The following is a 21,068-nucleotide window of genomic DNA, read 5'->3' on the forward strand; positions in this document are numbered from 1 at the left end:
AATATCCCTTAAGGCATTCCAAAAGATCCCTTAAGGCATTCCAAAAGAGCCCTTAGGGCATTCCAAAAGATCCCTTAAGGCATTCCAAAAGATCCCTTAAGGCATTCCAAAAGAGCCCTTAAGGCATTCCAAAAGATCCCTTAAGGCATTCCAAAATATCCCTTAAGGCATTCCAAAAGATCCCTTAAGGCATTCCAAAAGAGCCCTTAGGGCATTCCAAAAGATCCCTTAGGGCATTCCAAAAGATCCCTTAGGGCATTCCAAAAGAGCCCTTAAGGCATTCCAAAAGATCCCTTAAGGCATTCCAAAAGATCCCTTAAGGCATTCCAAAAGAGCCCTTAAGGCATTCCAAAATATCCCTTAAGGCATTCCAAAAGATCCCTTAAGGCATTCCAAAAGATCCCTTAAGGCATTCCAAAAGAGCCCTTAAGGCATTCCAAAAGATCCCTTAAGGCATTCCAAAAGATCCCTTAAGGCATTCCAAAAGATCCCTTAACGCATTCCAAAAGAGCCCTTAAGGCATTCCAAAAGATCCCTTAAGGCATTCCAAAATAGCCCTTAGGGCATTCCAATAGAGCCCTTAGGGCATTCCAAAAGAGCCCTTAGGGCATTCCAAAAGATCCCTTAAGGCATTCCAAAATAGCCCTTAGGGCATTCCAATAGAGCCCTTAGGGCATTCCAAAAGAGCCCTTAGGGCATTCCAAAAGATCCCTTAAGGCATTCCAAAAGATCCCTTAAGGCATTCCAAAAGAGCCCTTAAGGCATTCCAAAAGATCCCTTAAGGCATTCCAAAATATCCCTTAAGGCATTCCAAAAGATCCCTTAGGGCATTCCAAAAGAGCCCTTAGGGCATTCCAAAAGATCCCTTAAGGCATTCCAAAATAGCCCTTAGGGCATTCCAATAGAGCCCTTAGGGCATTCCAAAAGAGCCCTTAGGGCATTCCAAAAGATCCCTTAGGGCATTCCAAAAGATCCCTTAAGGCATTCCAAAAGAGCCCTTAAGGCATTCCAAAAGATCCCTTAAGGCATTCCAAAATATCCCTTAAGGCATTCCAAAATATCCCTTAAGGCATTCCAAAAGATCCCTTAGGGCATTCCAAAAGAGCCCTTAGGGCATTCCAAAAGATCCCTTAAGGCATTCCAAAAGAGCCCTTAGGGCATTCCAAAAGAGCCCTTAGGGCATTCCAAAAGATCCCTTAAGGCATTCCAAAAGATCCCTTAAGGCATTCCAAAAGAGCCCTTAAGGCATTCCAAAAGATCCCTTAGGGCATTCCAAAAGATCCCTTAAGGCATTCCAAAAGATCCCTTAAGGCATTCCAAAAGAGCCCTTAAGGCATTCCAAAAGAGCCCTTAGGGCATTCCAAAAGAGCCCTTAAGGCATTCCAAAAGATCCCTTAACGCATTCCAAAAGATCCCTTAGGGCATTCCAAAAGATCCCTTAAGGCATTCCAAAAGAGCCCTTAAGGCATTCCAAAAGATCCCTTAAGGCATTCCAAAAGAGCCCTTAAGGCATTCCAAAAGATCCCTTAAGGCATTCCAAAAGTTCCCTTAAGGCATTCCAAAAGATCCCTTAAGGCATTCCAAAAGTTCCCTTAAGGCATTCCAAAAGATCCCTTAAGGCATTCCAAAAGAGCCCTTAAGGCATTCCAAAAGATCTCTTAAGGCATTCCAAAAGTTCCCTTAAGGCATTCCAAAAGATCCCTTAAGGCATTCCAAAAGAGCCCTTAAGGCATTCCAAAATATCCCTTAAGGCATTCCAAAAGATCCCTTAGGGCATTCCAAAAAATCCCTTAAGGCATTCCAAAAGATCCCTTAACGCATTCCAAAAGAGCCCTTAAGGCATTCCAAAAGATCCCTTAAGGCATTCCTTCATCTGGGTTTTCTTGGCGCTCTGGTTTGAATGGATCTGTGTCATTTCTCAGGTGGACTTCCTCTTAAGTCTGTAGCCAGGTGCTTTGCTACCAGATTCTCCCCATGACTGATACCCAAATTGGTTAACCGGGAATGTAGTGTGACATCGCTGTTCGAGCACAGACAGGTTCATTTGGCAGGTTGACCTGACTCTTTTTTTATTTTATTAGCAGAGTGATGGGGTGCAGAGCATGCTCTTACTTGTCAGCAGCCTGGCTGTGGACAAGGTTCAGAGCTGATCTGGGATTAATGACGCCTTGTTTTCGTGGTGAAGTGAATGGCTCTGGTCTTAATGAAGATGCCTGGGCGATGCAATGTTTCTCTGCTGTTGGCCCGCCTTGCTGTCTGTGCCATCTTGTCCCTTTGGAAGGCAATTGATCATTGAGACTGGTGTGTATTTAAGGCCTAGGTACTGCTGGTGCTTTCATGATGGTATGAGACCAGGCGTGTCCAATCCAATCCTTTGGAGAAGGAGGAAGGCCGGAATGTGAATGCTAGGTCCTTCCTGTTTGATTTGAGGTAGCGCATACAAAGGGCATGCCAGCCTCGACAGAGGTTTGATTCAGCTGCTGACTGGAACACTCTGGATTCATCTTGCGTTCTTTGGTAGTTTCCAGTCTCATTCCCTGCTAAATCTGCAGCCCGAGGCCTTGGCTGAATACAGAGTCTCGATTTGCGCTCCTGTGGCAGACTGTTGGAGCCCAATAACTGTGTTCAATTCGGACGATGGGGCCCCCAGACCACTGTGGAGTGGTCGGCCTTTGTCCTTGCCTTACAGCCATGGCCGAACGGTAAACAGTGTGGGCGATGTGCTCAGCTGCTGTCTGCTCTGGCTGTGTGAATCAGCGGGCGGAAAGAAAAGACTGAGGACGGGGTTTGGTTTCCTCTGACTCAGAATTTGGAAATGAGAGGTAGGGGACACTGCAAACAAACATCCTTATTGTTTCCCAGATTGCTCTTCTTATCTGTGGCCCCTGGGTCTGCGTGCATCTGGGCATGCACGCGTTTGAAAGTGTGCGTGCGTCTGGGTGTGCACGCGTTTGAAAGTGTGCGTGCGTCTGGGTGTGCATGCGATTGAAAGTGTGTGTGCGTCTGGGTGTGCACGCGTTTGAAAGTGTGCGTGCGTCTGGGTGTGCACGCGATTGAAGGTGTGTGTGCGTCTGGGTGTGCACGCGTTTGAAAGTGTGTGTGTGTCTGGGTGTGCACACGATTGAAAGTGTGCGTGCGTCTGGGTGTGCACGCGTTTGAAAGTGTGCGTGCGTCTGGGTGTGCACGCGTTTGAAAGTGTGCGTGCGTCTGGGTGTGCACGCGTTTGAAAGTGTGCGTGTGTCTGGGTGTGCACGCGATTGAAAGTGTGCGTGCGTCTGGGTGTGCACGCGTTTGAAAGTGTGCTTGCGTCTGGGTGTGCACGTGTTTGAAAGTGTGCGTGTGTCTGGGTGTGCACGCGATTGAAAGTGTGCGTGCGTCTGGGTGTGCACGCGTTTGAAAGTGTGCGTGCGTCTGGGTGTGCACGCGATTGAAAGTGTGCGTGCGTCTGGGTGTGCACGCGATTGAAAGTGTGCGTGCGTCTGGGTGTGCACGCGTTTGAAAGTGTGCGTGCGTCTGGGTGTGCACGCGATTGAAAGTGTGCGTGCGTCTGGGTGTGCACGCGATTGAAAGTGTGCGTGCGTCTGGGTGTGCACGCGTTTGAAAGTGTGCGTGCGTCTGGGTGTGCACGCGTTTGAAAGTGTGCGTGCGTCTGGGTGTGCACGCGATTGAAAGTGTGCGTGCGTCGCACACGTGCTATTGTGCACTGCTTCACGGCATGTGTTCTTTGTTCCTGCGCATATGCCCCTCCCTGGGCGAGAGCAGATCTCACCGGCTTTGACGGGGAGGGTGTCGCCGCACAAAGCCGCAGATGCGGGGGGCGGGGGGTGGGGATCTCCCATGTAATGCGGGAGGGCTGGCAAGAATGGCAGCGGCTGGTGAAAAAACCTGCTTGAAGTGAGGAAAGACTGAGCTGGTTATCTTTTACCTGCCCCCACCTGCAGGGGGTGGTAGTCAGTCAGTCAGATTCGAGGGTGGGGGGGGTGTTGGGGTATTTTGGGATGAGCTCTGGAGGCTGACTTCTGGGCTGGACATGTGTTGTGCTAACTCTTGCACAAGCCAGTGGAAAACAAGGGGGGGTAAGTTTTCACCTCTCCCCATGGAGAAAAACAAACCCTTCTGCATGTTCGGTGGGGAAGATAAGAGGAAAAAAGCCTAGTGTATTGACTCCCTAGGGGGATTAATTCTGTGTGTGTGTGAGAGAAAACTCGTCTCCCACCCTCGCCTATTTCACCCCTCCTCCTCGTTTCTCTCCACTCTCTCGCTCTCTACCCCCCTCGCTCTCACTCTCCCTCTCGCTCGTCCTCTCCATGTGAGCGTAGTCCGGGCACGCTGCCAAGCAGAGTGTGTGTGTTTTTTGAATGAATACCTGATGAAGCTGACGGAGAGAGCAGTGGGCGGAGCTGTGGTGGTGGAGTACTGTGGGGAGCTTGGGTAGCCGGCGGCCTCGCATAGCGCCGTGCCGGGCCAGGACAGGGCTCTTTTACAGCGCGCCGCGCCGCGTCTCGTCCGCCGGGCCCATTCCTGATGGCCCCTCGGCCGCCCAACTCACAGCCTGGCTTTTTCCCTTTTCCCATTTTTCTTGGGACCGAACAAAAACAATAGCAGGAAAAAATATCCAGACGAAGAGAGCCCAGAAAGACGAGGGTGTTTTCCCGGATTGGGGCTGAGGACGACGTGACTCGTAAAATGCGAGGATTTGGGGATGCGGGTGAGTGGCTTTACAGCGCCGGTGGTGTCGCCTTTCTCTCCGAGGGTGTACAGTGCTGAGCCGCGCACCTTCCGTAATGCGCACACGCACATGCAGAAACGCACCTCTGTGCTATGTGCCTTGGGGGACATGGCATCCATCGAGTGTGATCTCAGCAGCGACCTGGACTTTTGAAGAAAATGAAAATGCAAGTCATGCAGCTTTGCAGATATTGCTTGTTGAAAGGGAACTCTGTGCTCTGTCCTGCTCTCTCCCTCCCTCCCTCTCTCTCTCCCTCTCTGTCTTGCTCTCTCTCACTCACTTTCTTTGGCTCTATGTCGCGAGTGATTTTAGGGAACGACGATGCACGAATCATTGTGAAGGCAGCGACGGTGCTGTTTGTGATCGCTGTCTAGTCTGGACCCGCTGCCCGCCTCTTAAAGGGCCAGCCATCTGTGAGTGGAGCTGCGTGCTGGGGGGGGGGGGGGGGGGGTTACAGTGTAGTGGTCTTCTGCTTTGGCATGACGAGGACTGGTCACACACTAACACCCCTCCCCCCTGGGGGCTAAAATTAGCAGCCAGATAGTGTGTCACCTAGGGGAATTAGGTCTTCGATGGGGGGTGAGGCTTGGTACCAGGGATCCAGTGCTTTTCTGAAACGTGGCTGTTGGAGCTCCCTGGATGCTGTCCCTCCTGTGATCTTCTCATTGTCGCTTTTCAGGCGCATGAGCGTGCATGCGCTCGCTCTTTCAGTTGCACAGTTATGTATGGAGTATTTTGCTCACCTCTGTTTTTCATCATGCATTGGCATTATGTTATTTCTTCAAATGTTTTACGTTCATAGTTTCGTTCTGGTGATGATGACAGGGGACAGCAGATGCAGGTGACTGGGGGCTGGGGGGGGCCACGGGAGGAGACCTCTGCAGATACCCTGGTGGGGTGTGGGGTTTACCCACAAGTCCCAACTCATCTGACAGCACTGTGATATGGGAGTGAGGTGTCTCCAGACCAGCTGGCCTGACACAGTGACTGACTAATGTGGAGTACAGTGGATGCTGCAGTGTGTCACATGGCCAGGGGGAGAACAATGAGAACAATGTGGTTAAAACGCCAGAAAGTCGTATTTGTTTTTGTAGGTTTGAGTTTTTCAGCATAGTGCTGGTCTTTGAAGTGCACAATCCTGACGAGCTCTGCAGGACCCTCAGACAGGCGGAATTTGCCCACCTCTTGGCCTGACCTTTACCCCAGCAGCGACAACAGGCAGCAACAAATTAAAGCACATGAAACATATTAAACATCACAAACACTTTTGCCCTGGATTGTCTGGGGCTAGTGAAGTTGGTGTGTGTGTGTGTGTGTGTGTGTGTGATTGTGCGTGTGTGTGTGTGTGTGTGGTCATGTATATATTACATTGTAAATGTCCCCACAATGTGTTATTTTGACATTGAGGGGACATTTTTTTGGTCCCCACAAGGAGAAGCTCGACATGATAAAATTTTTTGGCTGCAATGAAAAAACTAAAAGTGCCAATAGTCCTGTTTTGTTTTGTTTGGTTATTTATGGTTAAGGATAGGGCTGTGTAGGGCTTAAGGTTGTCATTGCCGGGATTAGGGGTTTTCCCATAGAAATGAATGGGCGATCCCTACAAAGATATGAATTCAAGTGTGTGTGTGTGTGTGTGTGTAAGCAGAATGGTGTTCAGGCTGCGAGAATCTACAGATTAGGGATGAAGTGTGACGTGCTGCTCATCTGGAGAGCCTATCTCCCCACCACGGTGAAAGGCTGGCATAATCTGTCGTGATCTCAGGGCAGGCGGCTGCTCGTTTGCGATTCTGCAGGCCAGGTAAAAAAGGAGGGGGGTGTACCTGAGGGTAGGCCCTCTGTGATGACTTCCTGCTTCCCAATTGCTCCTTAAGAGAGCTGTTGAGGTGGAGTTGAAGGTGAAGCAGCGAATCCTCTGGAATGGGGTCTCCCTGCCATGAGGGGCTGCTCTCTGTAGGTGGGGTGAGGCTGGCCTTCCTCCCCTTCCTACCTCCATCGCCCTGCTTTCTCCCCTGGTCGCCTCTACTTAAGCCATCAGCTCCCTCAACCGCAGCTCTTGCATGTTCATCTCCCAGAGCGTTTGGCAGGAACGATGTTGCTGCTTCAGCACAGGGGTGATCCTCTGCGTTCTTCACACGTGTTTCCTCCAGCTACAGGCCTGAAATTCAACACTAGGGCAGGAGGGCAGCTTCTCGCCCACAAGCCAAAATTTTTCCCAGTTGCGAACCATTATTTTGCTACTACAGTTTATTTTTATCCCCCTCTACTCTCAAAGCAAATTCACAAAATATGTAGTCTCAGTGCCGTACCTTGTCCCACACTGCATTTTTGTTAGTTTAAGCCACTGGCCCTTTATGAGCCACATCTTTCCATGTGACCTAGAGCAGCACAGGTACTATTACTTAGTGTTTTAAATTGTGTCCATGGCAACATCCCATCACTGGTATGACATCACAGGTACTGTGCCAAGTTCTGTTAAGAAGCTGTATTTTCCAGTGAACTTCGCACACATTATTGAAGCGAATGATGATACTTTTTGTTTTGGGGACTAATAACTGGTAACATTTTTCAGCTGCGCACTTTCCATAGCCACTTGCCGGCTGGGGGATTGTGGTGAGGCTGGAGTCAGTCCCGGGAGGCACTGGGCACACCCTGGACGGGATGCCAGTCACACTCTTTAGAGACTGCTGACCATATGTTTATAGACTGGGAAGAAACCCTTACATGCAGGGGGGGCGGCAGTCAAACCCTCAGCCCTGGAGGTGTGAGGCCGTGGTGCTTCTGATGTTTATGGAGACACTCAGTTTATGTTGCACCGCGAAAAAGATGAAACGGCTCGACTGACCAAACGCTGCATTTGCTAACCACCAGTAAAGGGCAAGCGCATGTTTTTTAACGGCACCAAGCAGTGACAGTAACTGTGAGGACGTAGCCTCCTGCTACGTGGTGTGCCCAGCTGGCTCTACGTCACCAAGCAGTGACAGTAACTGTGAGGACGTAGCCTCCTGCTAAGTGGTGTGCCCAGCTGGCTCTACGTCACCAAGCAGTGACAGTAACTGTGAGGACGTAGCCTCCTGCTAAGTGGTGTGCCCAGCTGGCGCTACGTCATCAAGCAATGACAGTAACTGTGAGGACGTAACCTCCTGCTACGTGGTGTGCCCAGCTGGCGCTACGTCACCAAGCAGTGACAGTAACTGTGAGGACGTAGCCTCCTGCTAAGTGGTGTGCCCAGCTGGCTCTACGTCACCAAGCAGTGACAGTAACTGTGAGGACGTAGCCTCCTGCTACGTGGTGTGCCTAGCTGGCTCTACGTCACCAAGCAGTGACAGTAACTGTGAGGACGTAGCCTCCTGCTACGTGGTGTTCCCAGCTGGCGCTACGTCACCAAGCAGTGACAGTAACTGTGAGGACGTAGCCTCCTGCTACGTGGTGTGCCCAGCTGGCTCTACGTCACCAAGCAGTGACACTAACTGTGAGGACGTAGCCTCCTGCTACATGGTGTGCCCAGCTGGCGCTACGTCACCAAGCAGTGACAGTAACTGTGAGGACGTAGCCTCCTGCTAAGTGGTGTGCCCAGCTGGCTCTACGTCACCAAGCAGTGACAGTAACTGTGAGGACGTAGCCTCCTGCTACGTGGTGTACCCAGCTGGCTCTGTGGCACCAAGCAGTGACAGTAACTGTGAGGACGTAGCCTCCTGCTATGTGGTGTGCATGGAGGATACCAAGTGAGCTCCCAAGGGCTAGGGCCTCCCCGTTGATGTCTTCAACCTTTCGTGGCCCTGCTTCTACATCCTTGATTTTCATTAACAATTAAAATGACCTCTAGTGCTCACTGAGAATGAAGGGCCTGTCTGTACCTGACCTGGGTGTGCTCTGGTTCAAGCCTGGCCTTAGCACATCTGAGGGTCCTTCAGCAAGGCCCTTAACCCCCAGCTCCCTGGGAGCTGCGATGGGTGACTGTCTTTCATGGCTTGCACTCACCTACAGAGGGCAAGTTGGGGGGGGGCACAAAGAGAATTCCCCCATGGGGATCAGTAAAGTATCTGATGTTATTATTGTTTTGCAGTGGTGGTGTTCAGGTGGTCTTTGTGATGTCATCATCATCTCTGGTGTCTGAGCAGCAGCTATCGATTGAATGGGCTTGCATGTTTTTCACTTAATTCCTTCAGCAAGCAGAGGACCCGCCATCCATTGGGTGGGACCGCCCACCATCTCTGGGGCAATTAGGTGCAAACATGCTGTCAGAACCAGTGGGAAAGGATGTGTTGTTCTGCGTTCTGTAGTGCGGGGTTCTAGCAATAGTTTTCCATATTGGAGTACCGGAATGCTTCTCAGCGGTCCCGGCTCGTTTCCTCGCCTCCGTCCTTATGTCGCCCTCCACGGGTTGCTGATTTTTACTGACAGGTTCTGCTGAGCTTTGGGCCGGGTCTCGTAAGTGTCTCACAAGCGGCATCGTTCTAGAGGGCCGTGTGTCTGGATGGCACCGTCAGCAGAGTGCTTTGAGCGAGAACGCCCCATGTAAAACCAGGGCACCTGCCCGTTCATGCTGCACGGTTTCCTGTTACTTCTTGGGAGGTTACTATGGAAACACCAACTTTTCCGAGGAGGGTAACCCCCACACGGCACTTGAAGAGGGAGGGGTAGTAACGGATTCTCTTGGTGCTTTACACTCCTGCATGCACTTGTTTTTTATTTTTGTTGTGACAAAAAAAAACCAAGAGCCATACGAATCCCCCCACACACACACACAAAAAATCTAATGATGCATCAAGGCTCGATATAGTATGTCTAAAAGTGTCAGCATTTCAGGTCTTTCCCTATGGAAGAGATTTCCAGGCAGATATAAAATGCTGAGTCATTTCTATGCCAGTGATACATAAACAATCTGTCATAGTAAAAAGTTATGCTATTTTTATATTGAAGACATGATACTGGATTATTTTGTGAACAGTTTCTAAGTTCAAGTTTTAGTTCAGTGAAAAAAAAACAGATATGGCTTCCTGGCAGCTAAGAAATGCACGGTGTTGTGTCTTTGTGTGGAGGGTTGGCTTGCAAAGCTTGTTTTTAAGCAAATCACTGTCAGTATGTTTTGGAGAAGTGTCTGGGGCCCAAGCTGCAGCTCGATCCCTCTGGTTGTGGCTGTTGAAGGTACCGCATGTCTGCAGTTTCCTATTTCTGAGAGCATGCAGCATATTTTACGGTGCTCTAATCCATCAACGTTGACAGCTGCACCAGCTATTATAACCATGACAGAACACAGAGATTCACAGCACACTTTGGGGTTTAGCAAGCTCAGAGTCACTCTCAAGTCTGGCCAGCAGAGGGCGTAAGTTTCTTTCTGTTATTTACCTTCATTTCTAATATACAAGGAGGAAAACACATGAAAAATGTACATGAAAGAAATGCATATTCAAAAGGGGAATTTTTAAACCATGCGAATGACTTTTTAAAGTTACAGTGTTTTGATTGTATGCTCATGGGCAGCAGGGTGCAGGGCTACAGATGGACTGTTAACTAACGAACCAAGGTGTCCTGTCTCAGGCCCAGCAGAAGGTGCCGTCACTCTGCATTTGCAGGAAGCGGTAATGTGTGGTAATGTGTGTTTCTGTGCTCCTGCTAGCTTAGCATGAGAGTTAGTGGTGTAGGTGTAGGCAGGTTCCTAGCTTGTACAGTGAATTTCCTATGAGAAGGTCATGTCCTGCATCGGTGGAACCTGAGTGTGCGTCCTTCGCCCCACAGATCACTGCCGCTGCCGTGGGTGCCCCCAACTCGGAAGGAGATGATTCCTCATGAAGTCCCAAGATCGCTCCATGATTGCAGGTGCCATGTCCCAAGCTTCGGCCTGAGGTCCGCTCCAGCCGGACACTGAGGACTGACGGCTCAGCCAGCAAGCTATTGGGTGGGCGGCGCTTAGAAGCTCAAAGACATAGAGGGATATCGGAGGAAGGGGGGGCCAAGGGGAGGAAAGAAAGGAAGCAGGTCAGGAGCACAAGACGGGGGGGAGGGGGGGGAGGGGTGACCAGAGACTAAACATGAAGTCGAACCAAGAACGGAGCAATGAATGTCTACCTCCGAAGAAGCGGGAGATACTGGCACTGGAGGAGAAGCCGGTGGGGGCCACGGCTGGCAGTGAGGCTCTGCGAGGGGATAACTTGGCATGGCTCGCCAGCATGGCCAGCAGGCAGAGCGCCATCAGGCACGGCCCCACCCCCGCTGACGACGACACCGCCCCCCCGCAAAACCCCCTCCCTGCCATCGCTGAGCACTCTCCCCAATCCTCCTCCACCTCTCTGACCTCAGGGGCGGCGCTCACGTCCCTCTCTGCTGTGTACTCCTCACCCCTCTCGCAACATGGGGGGGCAATCCAGTACGCCCAGCTGCCCCCCAGTGTGCAGTTCATCAGCCCGGCCTTCACGGGGCCCTATGCCGGGTACATCTCCTCGCAGGTGATCTCCTCCTCTACAATTACATCAGCTCCAGCCGTCACCACGCAGCGCCCCCAGCTGGAGGGTTACGGCATCTCGTCGGCTTCTAGAGCAGAGCAGCACCCGCAGCTGAGCGGCTCGCCGGGTCTGCTCGCGGCCGGAGTCCTCCCATCGCTCCCCCACCCCGTGCACCCGGCCAGCCAGTACGTGCAGATTGCCAGCACCCCCCTGAGCGTCGCAGCCAGGGCTCTCCCCACGTCCGCTGCCCATGTGCCCCTGCACCTCCACCCCAACCCTGCCGTTGTTCCCCAGACCCTCACCCTTGCCCCTTCGCAAGTAGTGGTCCGGTACACTGATGGGTCTGGTGCCGAGAAAGCGGATGGAAACGGACGAGAGCTGCTGAATGGTGAGGTGGAGAAGAGCCGGCACTACGTCTCTATGCCGGACGCTGGCCGACCCAAGCAGGTAGGCGGGGTCAAGGGAGGCTCCAGCCAGCACCAACAGCACCACTACGATGCCAGGCAGGTCGTGCTCCACGCCGATTATGCGAAAGACACGCCGGCACTGCGGACCTCACTGACACTGGTGCCCAACAACCATGGGCGCGGCGGCAACATAGAGGGGAGCCTGGAGAAATCGACCAGCCACACGGAGAGGTGTGGCCCGGGGAAGCCCATCTCCCGCACCTCCCCTTTCAGCTTCTCCTCGCTGGAGGGCCCGAAGGCTCCGGCAGCCTCCCAGCCCCCTCCCACCGTCATCCAGGCGGTGCAGACCACAGAGACACTGCCCATGGGCCTCCCGACGGCCGGCTTCTACCCCGCAGGCCAGCCACCCATCATCGGCTACATCGCAGGGGCCAGCCAGGCACAGCAGCAGCCAGTCAGCTACCATGCTGGACTTCCCCAGCACCTGCTCATTCCCGCCAGTCAGCCACTGCTCATCCCGGTCAGCAGCGGCACAGCTCCCGAGCTGGAGCCACCCCCGCCAGTGGCCTCCACCGTCACCCAGCCATTCTCCACGGCGCTGCCTCAAGCCTACGTGGCTGCAACCCTCCCCAAGTGCGAGGTGTTCCGCCCTGGAGAGCACCAGTCCCTGGCCCCCTACCACGCGGCTGCCGTGGTGCAGACCGAGCTCCACCTGCCCATGGTTTCAGCCACACCTGCTGCAGGCGTCCTGGCCTCGCCCCCGCCCGCCTCGCCACCACCGCCCTCTTCCTGCCCCTCGTTGCCCCCCTACTTCATGAAGGGCTCCATCATTCAGCTGGCAGACGGCGAGCTGAAGCGTGTGGAGGACCTGAAGACCGAGGATTTCATCCAGAGCGCAGAGATCAGCGGCGAGCTGAAGATCGACTCCAGCACGGTGGAGCGAATCGATGGCAGCCAGACGCCCAATTCCGCCATTATTCAGTTTGCAGTCGGGGAGCACAGGGCACAGGTGAGATAACACAGCAATATAAATGCAGAAAAATAAAGTTATATCTTTTTTATATTAACATTTCCATCTTTCAGGAACAAACATAGTGTTGTAATTTTATTATTATTTCCATTATATTCTGTTATAATTCTTTCTGCTGGTTGCATGCCTGGTTTTGAACTGATCGGCTGGTTGTGGTTTCAAATATTAACTGTACCATTAGCTATATTAGTGCACAGCACTGATCATTTCAGACCAGATCTGTTTATTGTGGGATTTCTCCCGGAGGTAAGACATTAACCATTCATTGATCACGTCAAAGTCCCAATCGCTGAATACACACTGAAGGAACATTTCCCCATAAGTCTCTTGCTGTGCAGTGACGTCATTTTCTAAAGACACACCCATCCTAGTCCCGTGGTTTAGCAGACATGTCCAGGCGGCCACACTCTCATACTCTCACGTGGGGCCGTTATTAAAGGACACAGAGGAGCCGTTGTTCCAGGCTTCCCTTGCTCACCACAGGCAGAATTCTTTCACGTTATACACCCCATGTCGGAACGTTTTACTCCATTTAGTCTGACATTATAATAGCTGGATATTAGGACACTACATACAAAACACTTGACAAATGGACACGTACAACACAGACTGTTTGGCTGGTTTCAGCTTGTTCTCCCAGAATCACTTTTGAAAGAGCGATGTACTTGCCTGGATCTGCTGTCTGGTCTCTCATCTTGGCCAGTTTTACCATACTTGTTTCTTCTGTGCTTTCTGACTGATCACATCGCTTAAGGAACACCAGAAAATCCCACTCAAATTTTGGTCTGTATACGTGTCTCTCATAACCTTCTTCTGTCTCTCCCTGCCAGGTGAGTGTGGAGGTTCTGCTGGAATATCCCTTCTTCGTGTTCGGCCAGGGCTGGTCGTCCTGCTGCCCGGACAGAACCACCCAGCTGTTTGAGCTGTCGTGCGCTAAGCTGTCTGTGGGCGATGTCTGCATCTCCCTCACCCTCAAGAACTTGAAGAACGGCTCCCTGCGGAGAAGTCAGACTCTGGACTCGGCAGACAGCAATGGTGACTCCCTGGCTAAGCCCCATAAGGTGGACTCAGGGTGCCGGAGCAGGGGGAGTCACTCCGGGGAGCGGGACAACGGGCCAAAGCAGTGGCCCAGGAGTACTGTTGGGATGGTGGAACCCACCTGCGCCCAGGCTGTCTTGGAAAACGGGGAACTGGCATGTGAAGATAAGAAAAGCTCGTCGGCGCAGACACCCTTGGCGGATCCAGGTGGAGCTGACAGACCTACAGGCAGGAAGCGGAGGTGGTCTGCCCCAGAGGGCCGCCAGGTGGAGAAGTCAGACGAGGAGCCCCCGTTGACACTGCCCAAGCCCTCTTTTATTCCTCAGGAGGTCAAAATTTGCATCGAAGGCCGGTCAATTATAGGGAAATGAATGCTGAGAGAACTTTAACTAATAGAGAGAGTTGAAAAACACACTCAGCTTTTATTTGGTATTTCGTTTTGTTTTCAAACCAGATAACTGTACTGTAGGCTATTTGTCCGTTAGTATTTTTGTTATCAAATTACTTTTCTTTACTTTAGGACTTTGGGGTTCTTTGCACTTGGTATTACATGGCGAATCAATGCTGTTGTATTTGTTAGGTAGATAAGAGGGTCAACCATACCTGTTTGTGACTTTAATTTCCTCTTAAGAGCCACCTTACTGCTCATTTCTCCTCAAAGCAGAAGAACGCGCTGCATTTCGTGTTATCCTAGGCAGAGGAAGAGATAAGACTTAATCGTGACAGTGGCCACATTCGGCGTTTCAACAAAACACGCTAGAAAAGATGGACCCTTTGAGAACCCTGGAACCAGGTGCAGCAATGTCGTGCAACACTACCGGCAGGTCTTAGGTTATGCCTCTTAGTTTAGAGCATCAACAATGTACCGATTGTACGGGTTGGCAAGGGCAGACCCCCCCCCCGCCCACTGTTTGTTTCCATGGCAACAAGGCCATAAGTGGGAGTTTACATGATGTCAGCTGCCCCGTTCCTTGTCCTAACTCAGTTTGCGTCGTGTGAACTTGTGCACTTTTATATGTCGATTCTTATGTTTGGTGGCTATTTATGGGGCCTGCTCTCACTTCACGTGTAAGAAGAGATAACTGACAACTTGCACGCTGCTCCTGCTTCAGGATGCTCCCTGGCCATCGGAGCCGAGGGAGCTTTTGATCAAAGCTGAGCGTACACATCAGTCCTAGAGCCTGTCATGCTTTGCCGCACATGGGTTACCCAGAACGATGGATATTTAAGGTCACTTTAAAGAAAAGCCAGTGCAGATACTGAATAGCTTTTAAAGGGATGTTCTCGTACTGGGTTGGGCATGGAAGCCTCTGTGGATTACTTTGGTTTAGTGTAGCGTGGAGCCGTCGTAGCTCTTTTATATGGGAATGTGCTTTGGGTTTTCTGCTAATTTTTTATTTAATCTGAAAGCCAATAGGATGAGCAGTACTGTCAGTAAACAATGTTTAGTATGTAAACTGGAGAGTCAGTGTTCTCCCTTGGCTTGCTGGTAAATGCGTGCTTTAGTCCGTAGAAGAGCTTGGTCTTGATGGGATGACAGTATAATACTTGCTCTTTTCGCCTAGAACTTCAATGGTTGCCAAGGGGAGTGAGAGGGTTCTGCCGAAAAATGAGGCAGTAGTGCGTCTCTGCAGGTCTTTGTTCCGGGTCTCAATGGAAACGCGGGGCTCTGCTACGAAGGCGGTGCTGTGGCTCGTAAGCACTGCCACAGCATTTGGGATGCAGCATCCAGCTCACCCTGTGCAACTTCATCTTCACAGTCTCACCTTCCTCACATGTTTGTCAGTAGCCAACAGCACCACCTACACTACCTGTTATTAACACACAAGGCAGTTCTATAGCTTCCCTAGTTAATTGAACGCAGGATAAAATGCTAAATAGATATTTCTCATGTTGCCCTTTGTAGAAGTTTTTTTTTGTTATTAATCTTTGAGCTTTCCCAGGAGAGCCCTTGTCAAAGGGAGGTGCACCCAACCTGAGTTTGATCTCAGCTAGAATGCATTAGGTGCCAGTGGTGAGGAAGCCCAGACTGGATCAAGTTCCGTTGGGTCTGCTGGGCTTCTCAACCTCTCATCACTCTGTGTTTCCCAATCTGGTCCTTGGGGACCCACAGCCAGTCCATGTTTTTGCTCCCTCCCAGCTCCCGGAGCAAAAATGTGGACTGTCTGACAGGGAGCTGGGAGGGTGAAAAACGTGGACTGTCTGTGGGTCCCCAAAGACTGGATTGGGCAACAGTGCTGTAGAGCAGGGGTGGCCAATCAAATCCGCAAAGGGCCGGTGTCTGTGCGGGTTTTTGGGGTAACCTTTAGGTCAGCTGTTCAAACCCAGGTGCGAGGACTCTTCAGCCAATCAGTCCTCTAATTAGTAACCTAATTAGGGAGTTGCAGCGATAACCCGCACACACAGCGGCCCTTTCTGGGTAAAACTGCCCTTCCCTACTCTAGAGTGATGTGTACTGTCAGCTGGGTGGAAACGAGTGAAGCGTGCTGTCCTCCGAAGCATGGCATGATGCTACAGGAGGCATGCTGATCGTTCTGTGAGAAGAGGCAGGTGGCTGACTAAACAGGCACAGGAGGAGGTGTGTGCATGTAGAGGTGACCTGTGATGGGATTATTTGGCTGATCTAGATGGAGTGAAAATTGCATAACTTGGGTTTATGGGAACAGATCCTTATTTTAGTCCTTGTTTGTTAATTGCCAGAAGCTGATTAATGGATAACACCTTTCAGTAAGAGAAGTTGTGAAATTAATCTCATGTGACAGCTGCAAGCTCAGGTAGATTTTTTTCATGTAATCAATTGCATAAATGATTACACAACTAGGGCAGCATGGTGGTGTAGTGGTTAGCACTGTTGCCTCACACCTCTGGGACCTGGGTTCGAGTCTCCGCCTGGGTCACATGTGTGTGGAGTTTGCATGTTCTCCCCATGTCATCGTGGGGTTTCCTCCGGATGCTCCGGTTTCCTCCCACAGTCCAAAAACATGCTGAGGCTAATTGGAGTTGCTAATTGTGTATGCGTGAGTGAATGGTGTGTGAGTGTGCCCTGCGATGGGCTGGCCCCCCATCCTGGGTTGTTCCCTGCCTCGTGCCCATTGCTTCCGGGATAGGCTCCGGACCCCCCGCAACCCAGTAGGATAAGCGGTTTGGAAAATGGATGAATGTGTGTATTACACAACTACACAATACTCACTACTCAAATGGAGTATCTCCATATGTGAACACGATGGAAGCTCTTTGACTGACACTGCTGTCTGGAAAGCAGTTGGCTGATTTCACTGAGCCTTATCTGGGTTTTTGCCTTGTTTAACATCGTTTAACACTTATTTATTTCAGATTTGCTTTTCTGCAATTAGAACCCTGGAAAGCACACTGCTTTCTATTAGAAACTAATAGTTGTCTTTTTGATAAGCAGCCATAATGAAAGATGACACTCTAGTGTAGAAAGACTCTGGAACGGCCTGACGCCACTGTGATGCCACATGAGCGATTGGGACATTTATTGGGGAGATGGTCAGATTTAATGGCATGACTGCATAAAAGACCATTCTAATCCTTTTTATGATTTTCTTGTGCCCTGCGATGGTTTGGCGCCCCATCCTGAGTTGTTCCCTGCCTTGTGCCTGTAGCCTCAGAGTTAGGCTCTAGATGCCCACAACCCTGAATAAGATGAGCGGTTTCAGAAATTGCAATAGATGTATGGATTTTCTTCTTTTTGCAGTAACACAGAACGTACTGGACAAGGTTTGTCATTGCAGCTAAGATGATGAGATAGAAAAGCCTCTTTTTTTGACACGAGCTGTTGCCAGAATGTGTAAAACATGGAAGCGTCACAAAATGTGTTTGGTTGTTCAAGGGAAAAAAAAGTTGTTTTGTGTAGAAGCTAACTGACTGCATGGTGGAGAATCACACCTCCGAAGAGATTGGAGATTTCGAGGACATAAGAAAAGGTCTCAGAGCTGTATGAGCACTGTCATCAGTTTTTGTTCACCATAAAAGTGAACCAGTGGACATTGTACCTCAGGTCTGGAGATCATGGATGTGAAATATATGGTTCTGAGTTAGTTGAGTATCCAAAAAGACGTGTTTGCGAATTTTTCTCTTTGGGCATCGGAGAGTTTGATAAAGTTTAGTAAAAAACCTGACATCTTCATACGGATTTTTGTATATATGTTTAAGCATTAACATAATATATGACTTATGCATACGTATATTTGTATGTGTATATATATAGAGACACACACAAACACAGACACAACTAATTTCCACACACTGGAACATCCTGCTTGTGTGTTGTGATTGAAGGCCAGAGTGTGATATCAGTGTTCTGTAGCATGTGGCGTGTTTATGTGTGTGTGTGTGTGTGTGTGTGTGTGTGCGTGTATAAATACACAAAGACCCTAACATACAATGTATATAATGAAAATATGTGGTGTTTTCTGTTTCACGTTTCAGTACAATTTTGCGATTTGCACATAGGGAGTCTGTAAAATTGGCATTACTTTCTCATTTCGGGAGTATATATGGGAAGCCAAAATACATTCACAGAAATGTAGCACCTTACCGACACTCAATAATCCTCCTTAACCTTCTGCATGGTCCAACTCCTCTTGGTGTCCTTGCAGGCACTTTTCATTCTGTCGGACTTGTGCCGTATTTGGGGGTTGCGCGAGGCGGGAACAGAACACCGTTTCGGGTCTTCTCTCAGCAGTAGGTGTACCTCCAGTGCTCTCGTGTCACCCTGGTGTGTGGGGCTTCTTGGGGATTTAACACCAATTTTAAATTATTATTATGTTTATTTTTTATGAAATATGTTTTCGCATTTCCATGCCACGCTGGTGTGTTTTTTTTCCCTTTTTTTTGATGTTATCCTTCACAGGTTGCTGTTGGGGTGTGTAGCTTTGGGTGATGGACAGTGAGAGTAGCATCCCTTCCTGAGTTCGGGGGCCGGACAATCCATTTTTACTATTTTTTGGGCAGTTGACTGTGGCAGGTATAGTAGTACTTATTAATGTGCTTTATTTGTTGACATTTGAATAGCATAGTTGGGTTTTCGGTCTCAGAAAGAGTGACTTCAGGTTATGCGCGTTCAGGTTATGCCAGTCCTCAGCAGTGGTACCTAACAAATGCTGCACTTCTTGATCAGACAGACCAGACTGCGTTCCACAACATAACAGCAAAGTAATTCAGAAAAAATTACTTTGATTACTGAAAGCATCACAATGCTAATGGCCCCATTACTTTTGTAAATTTTTTTTTGTTTGTTTTTTTGCTTTTCACGTGTGGTTATGGTGTGCCTTCATTAACTTCTGGGAAGTAGAAGACATTCACACACAAATATGCAGTGACATTCTATCGGGATAGAATTTGCAGGGGGTCAAGCGGGCCCCAGCGCTAACATTATCACACAAACTTCATGATATCTCACGATATCTCAGCACTCATTTTCGCTAACGTACACGTAGCCAGTGTGAGTCATGTCACCCTGTTCAGTACCTCAGTGACCTGCTCTTTCAGACTTTGCATTGACTGGATTGAAGGCACCATCCCGCCCCCAGCTCAGAGCCAACCAGAATGCCTCTTAGCATTTAACTTAACACACATATTGTACTGTGCACATGTTCAGCCAAAGCATTTGGACCTGAAGCGATCATCCATGCGGAATTGCATTGTTTGATTTCTAACACAGTTCAGAAATGCACTCACATGAAAATGTGGCGCACTGAGACTTTTAGATCCTTAGTACTCTCTTCATTTGCATACTCAGGGTACCTGTGTCTTTCATGTGGTTTTGGGTGTGGGCAGGATTGGTCTCTAATGTGGAGATCTCTGGTGGGTGATCAGAAGGCTGGGTGGTGTTACATAGCAGGTGGATGTAGGTGGGAGCTGACTTTGCAGAAGGAGGCAGCTGACACTGCTATAATACAGAAATTAGGATTTGTGTTTAATTCTGTCTTTATGCTGATGTTAACTAATACGTTTTTACTTAAGTGTCAGTTTGCCCTTGTTCTTAGGTGTATGTGTCCCCTTTGCCTGGCCAGATTGCCAGGCACTGCAGCGACTCCTTGCCTCTCCTCCTTGTCCGGACTGTATATTACCCTGTAGTCTTGTATTACTCTTTTTTATCTCTTGCCTCAGAACAAGGAGAATATGCAGTGTGGGTAAACCTTAAACATTTCATCCATGTGCCTCTGTAAGGCTGTGCAGCATGCAATATATCAGCAGAATAGAATATCTTACCTTCAAAGGAACTGAACATATTATTTCCTCGCAAGTTCAGTGTATCTCCAACACATAACACAGGGATCCATTCCTCAGTGAAAGGCAGCTCTTTTTGCAAGAGATTGTAAGAATGAGAAAGAAATGACAAGAGTCATGCATAGAAATTGTTTTATTTCTGGGCCATGTTGTTTGGAGAGGACAAATGATGTCATTATGATGTCATTATCTGAATTATGTTGAGGACTGTTATGTGATGCATTTAATATATAGGGATTTCCCTCAAAGAATTTAGAATGAAGATGAAGTTATCCTGGGCTCCTTGCTAAAGAAATAAGGAGGGCGTCACACCCCTTTTCTGTTTTTCGGATATTGTAATATGTTAATATTTTTGTTTTTTCCTTGTTGCCGAGGACGTCGTTTCGTGACATCATCTGTCCCTCTCCATTGAAGGCCAAAAATATTTCCTAGTTATTACTCAGGGATGGGGTTGGTCTGTTAGCGTGCATGCCGCTGCTTCCCCGCGTGTGTGTTTGTGTGAGTGCGATGCGCTGACGTGACCAGAAGCAGCACTTTCATAGCCCGTGAGCAGAGGTGTTTCTTCCTCGGCTGGCAGATTCTGACGTTCATAAGACAAAGACATGCAGCAGATCTAATGCCCAGTGTCTCGGATTAAAGAATCAGCTCCCAAACTAGAGGCCACTAACTTGGAGACTCTTTAGATCCTAAGCTCCTCTGACTTCTGGAACTGTCCTTCTGTTGTCTAGTTCCATTGGGGTTTTCTCCTTTCTCAGACCTACTCAAATAGGGACCACTTTAGACACGTGTATGGAATTGTTTTCATTGTATATTTAATACTATCTGTTCATGCACTTTTTGAATCCATGAGATGGTCTCGCCTATTTGTAAAACAAAGGGGTCTAATGCTCACTGGAAAGCAATGAAGGGTGAGTGAGGTGTGGAGGGGGCTTCCTGTGAGGTGTGGAGGGGGCTTCCTGTGAGGTGTGGAGGGGGCTTCCTGTGAGGTGTGGAGGGGGCTTCCTGTGAGGTGTGGAGGGGGCTTCCTGTGAGGTGTGGAGGGGGCTTCCTGTGAGGTGTGGAGGGGGCTTCCTGTGAGGTGTGGAGGGGGCTTCCTGTGAGGTGTGCTCTCCATTCAGCAGGCTGGCAGAGCCTGGCCGGTCACCAGGCCTCCAGAGTAGAGGTGT

At 49.7% G+C, this 21,068-nt stretch overlaps 1 protein-coding gene across 1 annotated transcript; it reads left to right on the forward strand.

The window, feature by feature from the left end:
- Positions 1-10,732: 10,732 nt before the first annotated feature.
- Positions 10,733-15,449, forward strand: LOC125748729 (ataxin-1-like). Its single transcript, XM_049025235.1, has 2 exons — positions 10,733-12,588; positions 13,440-15,449. Exons 1-2 carry the CDS (start codon positions 10,762-10,764, stop codon positions 14,016-14,018), a joined length of 2,406 nt encoding a protein of 801 aa, XP_048881192.1. The 5' UTR covers positions 10,733-10,761; the 3' UTR covers positions 14,019-15,449.
- The last annotated feature ends 5,619 nt before the right edge of the window (positions 15,450-21,068 follow it).

The sequence above is a fragment of the Brienomyrus brachyistius genome, chromosome 9 (assembly GCF_023856365.1).
Source record: "Brienomyrus brachyistius isolate T26 chromosome 9, BBRACH_0.4, whole genome shotgun sequence".
In the NCBI taxonomy this organism is placed as follows: Eukaryota; Metazoa; Chordata; class Actinopteri; order Osteoglossiformes; family Mormyridae; genus Brienomyrus; species Brienomyrus brachyistius.

What these genes read in the sequence shown, in the direction of transcription:
- LOC125748729 (XM_049025235.1), top strand. Translation starts at nt 10,762, where the DNA reads ATGAAGTCGAACCAAGAACGGAGCAATGAATGTCTACCTCCGAAGAAG. An exon ending in TCGGGGAGCACAGGGCACAG is followed by an intron (nt 12,589 to 13,439) that starts GTGAGATAACAC and finishes TCTCCCTGCCAG; the next exon opens with GTGAGTGTGGAGGTTCTGCT.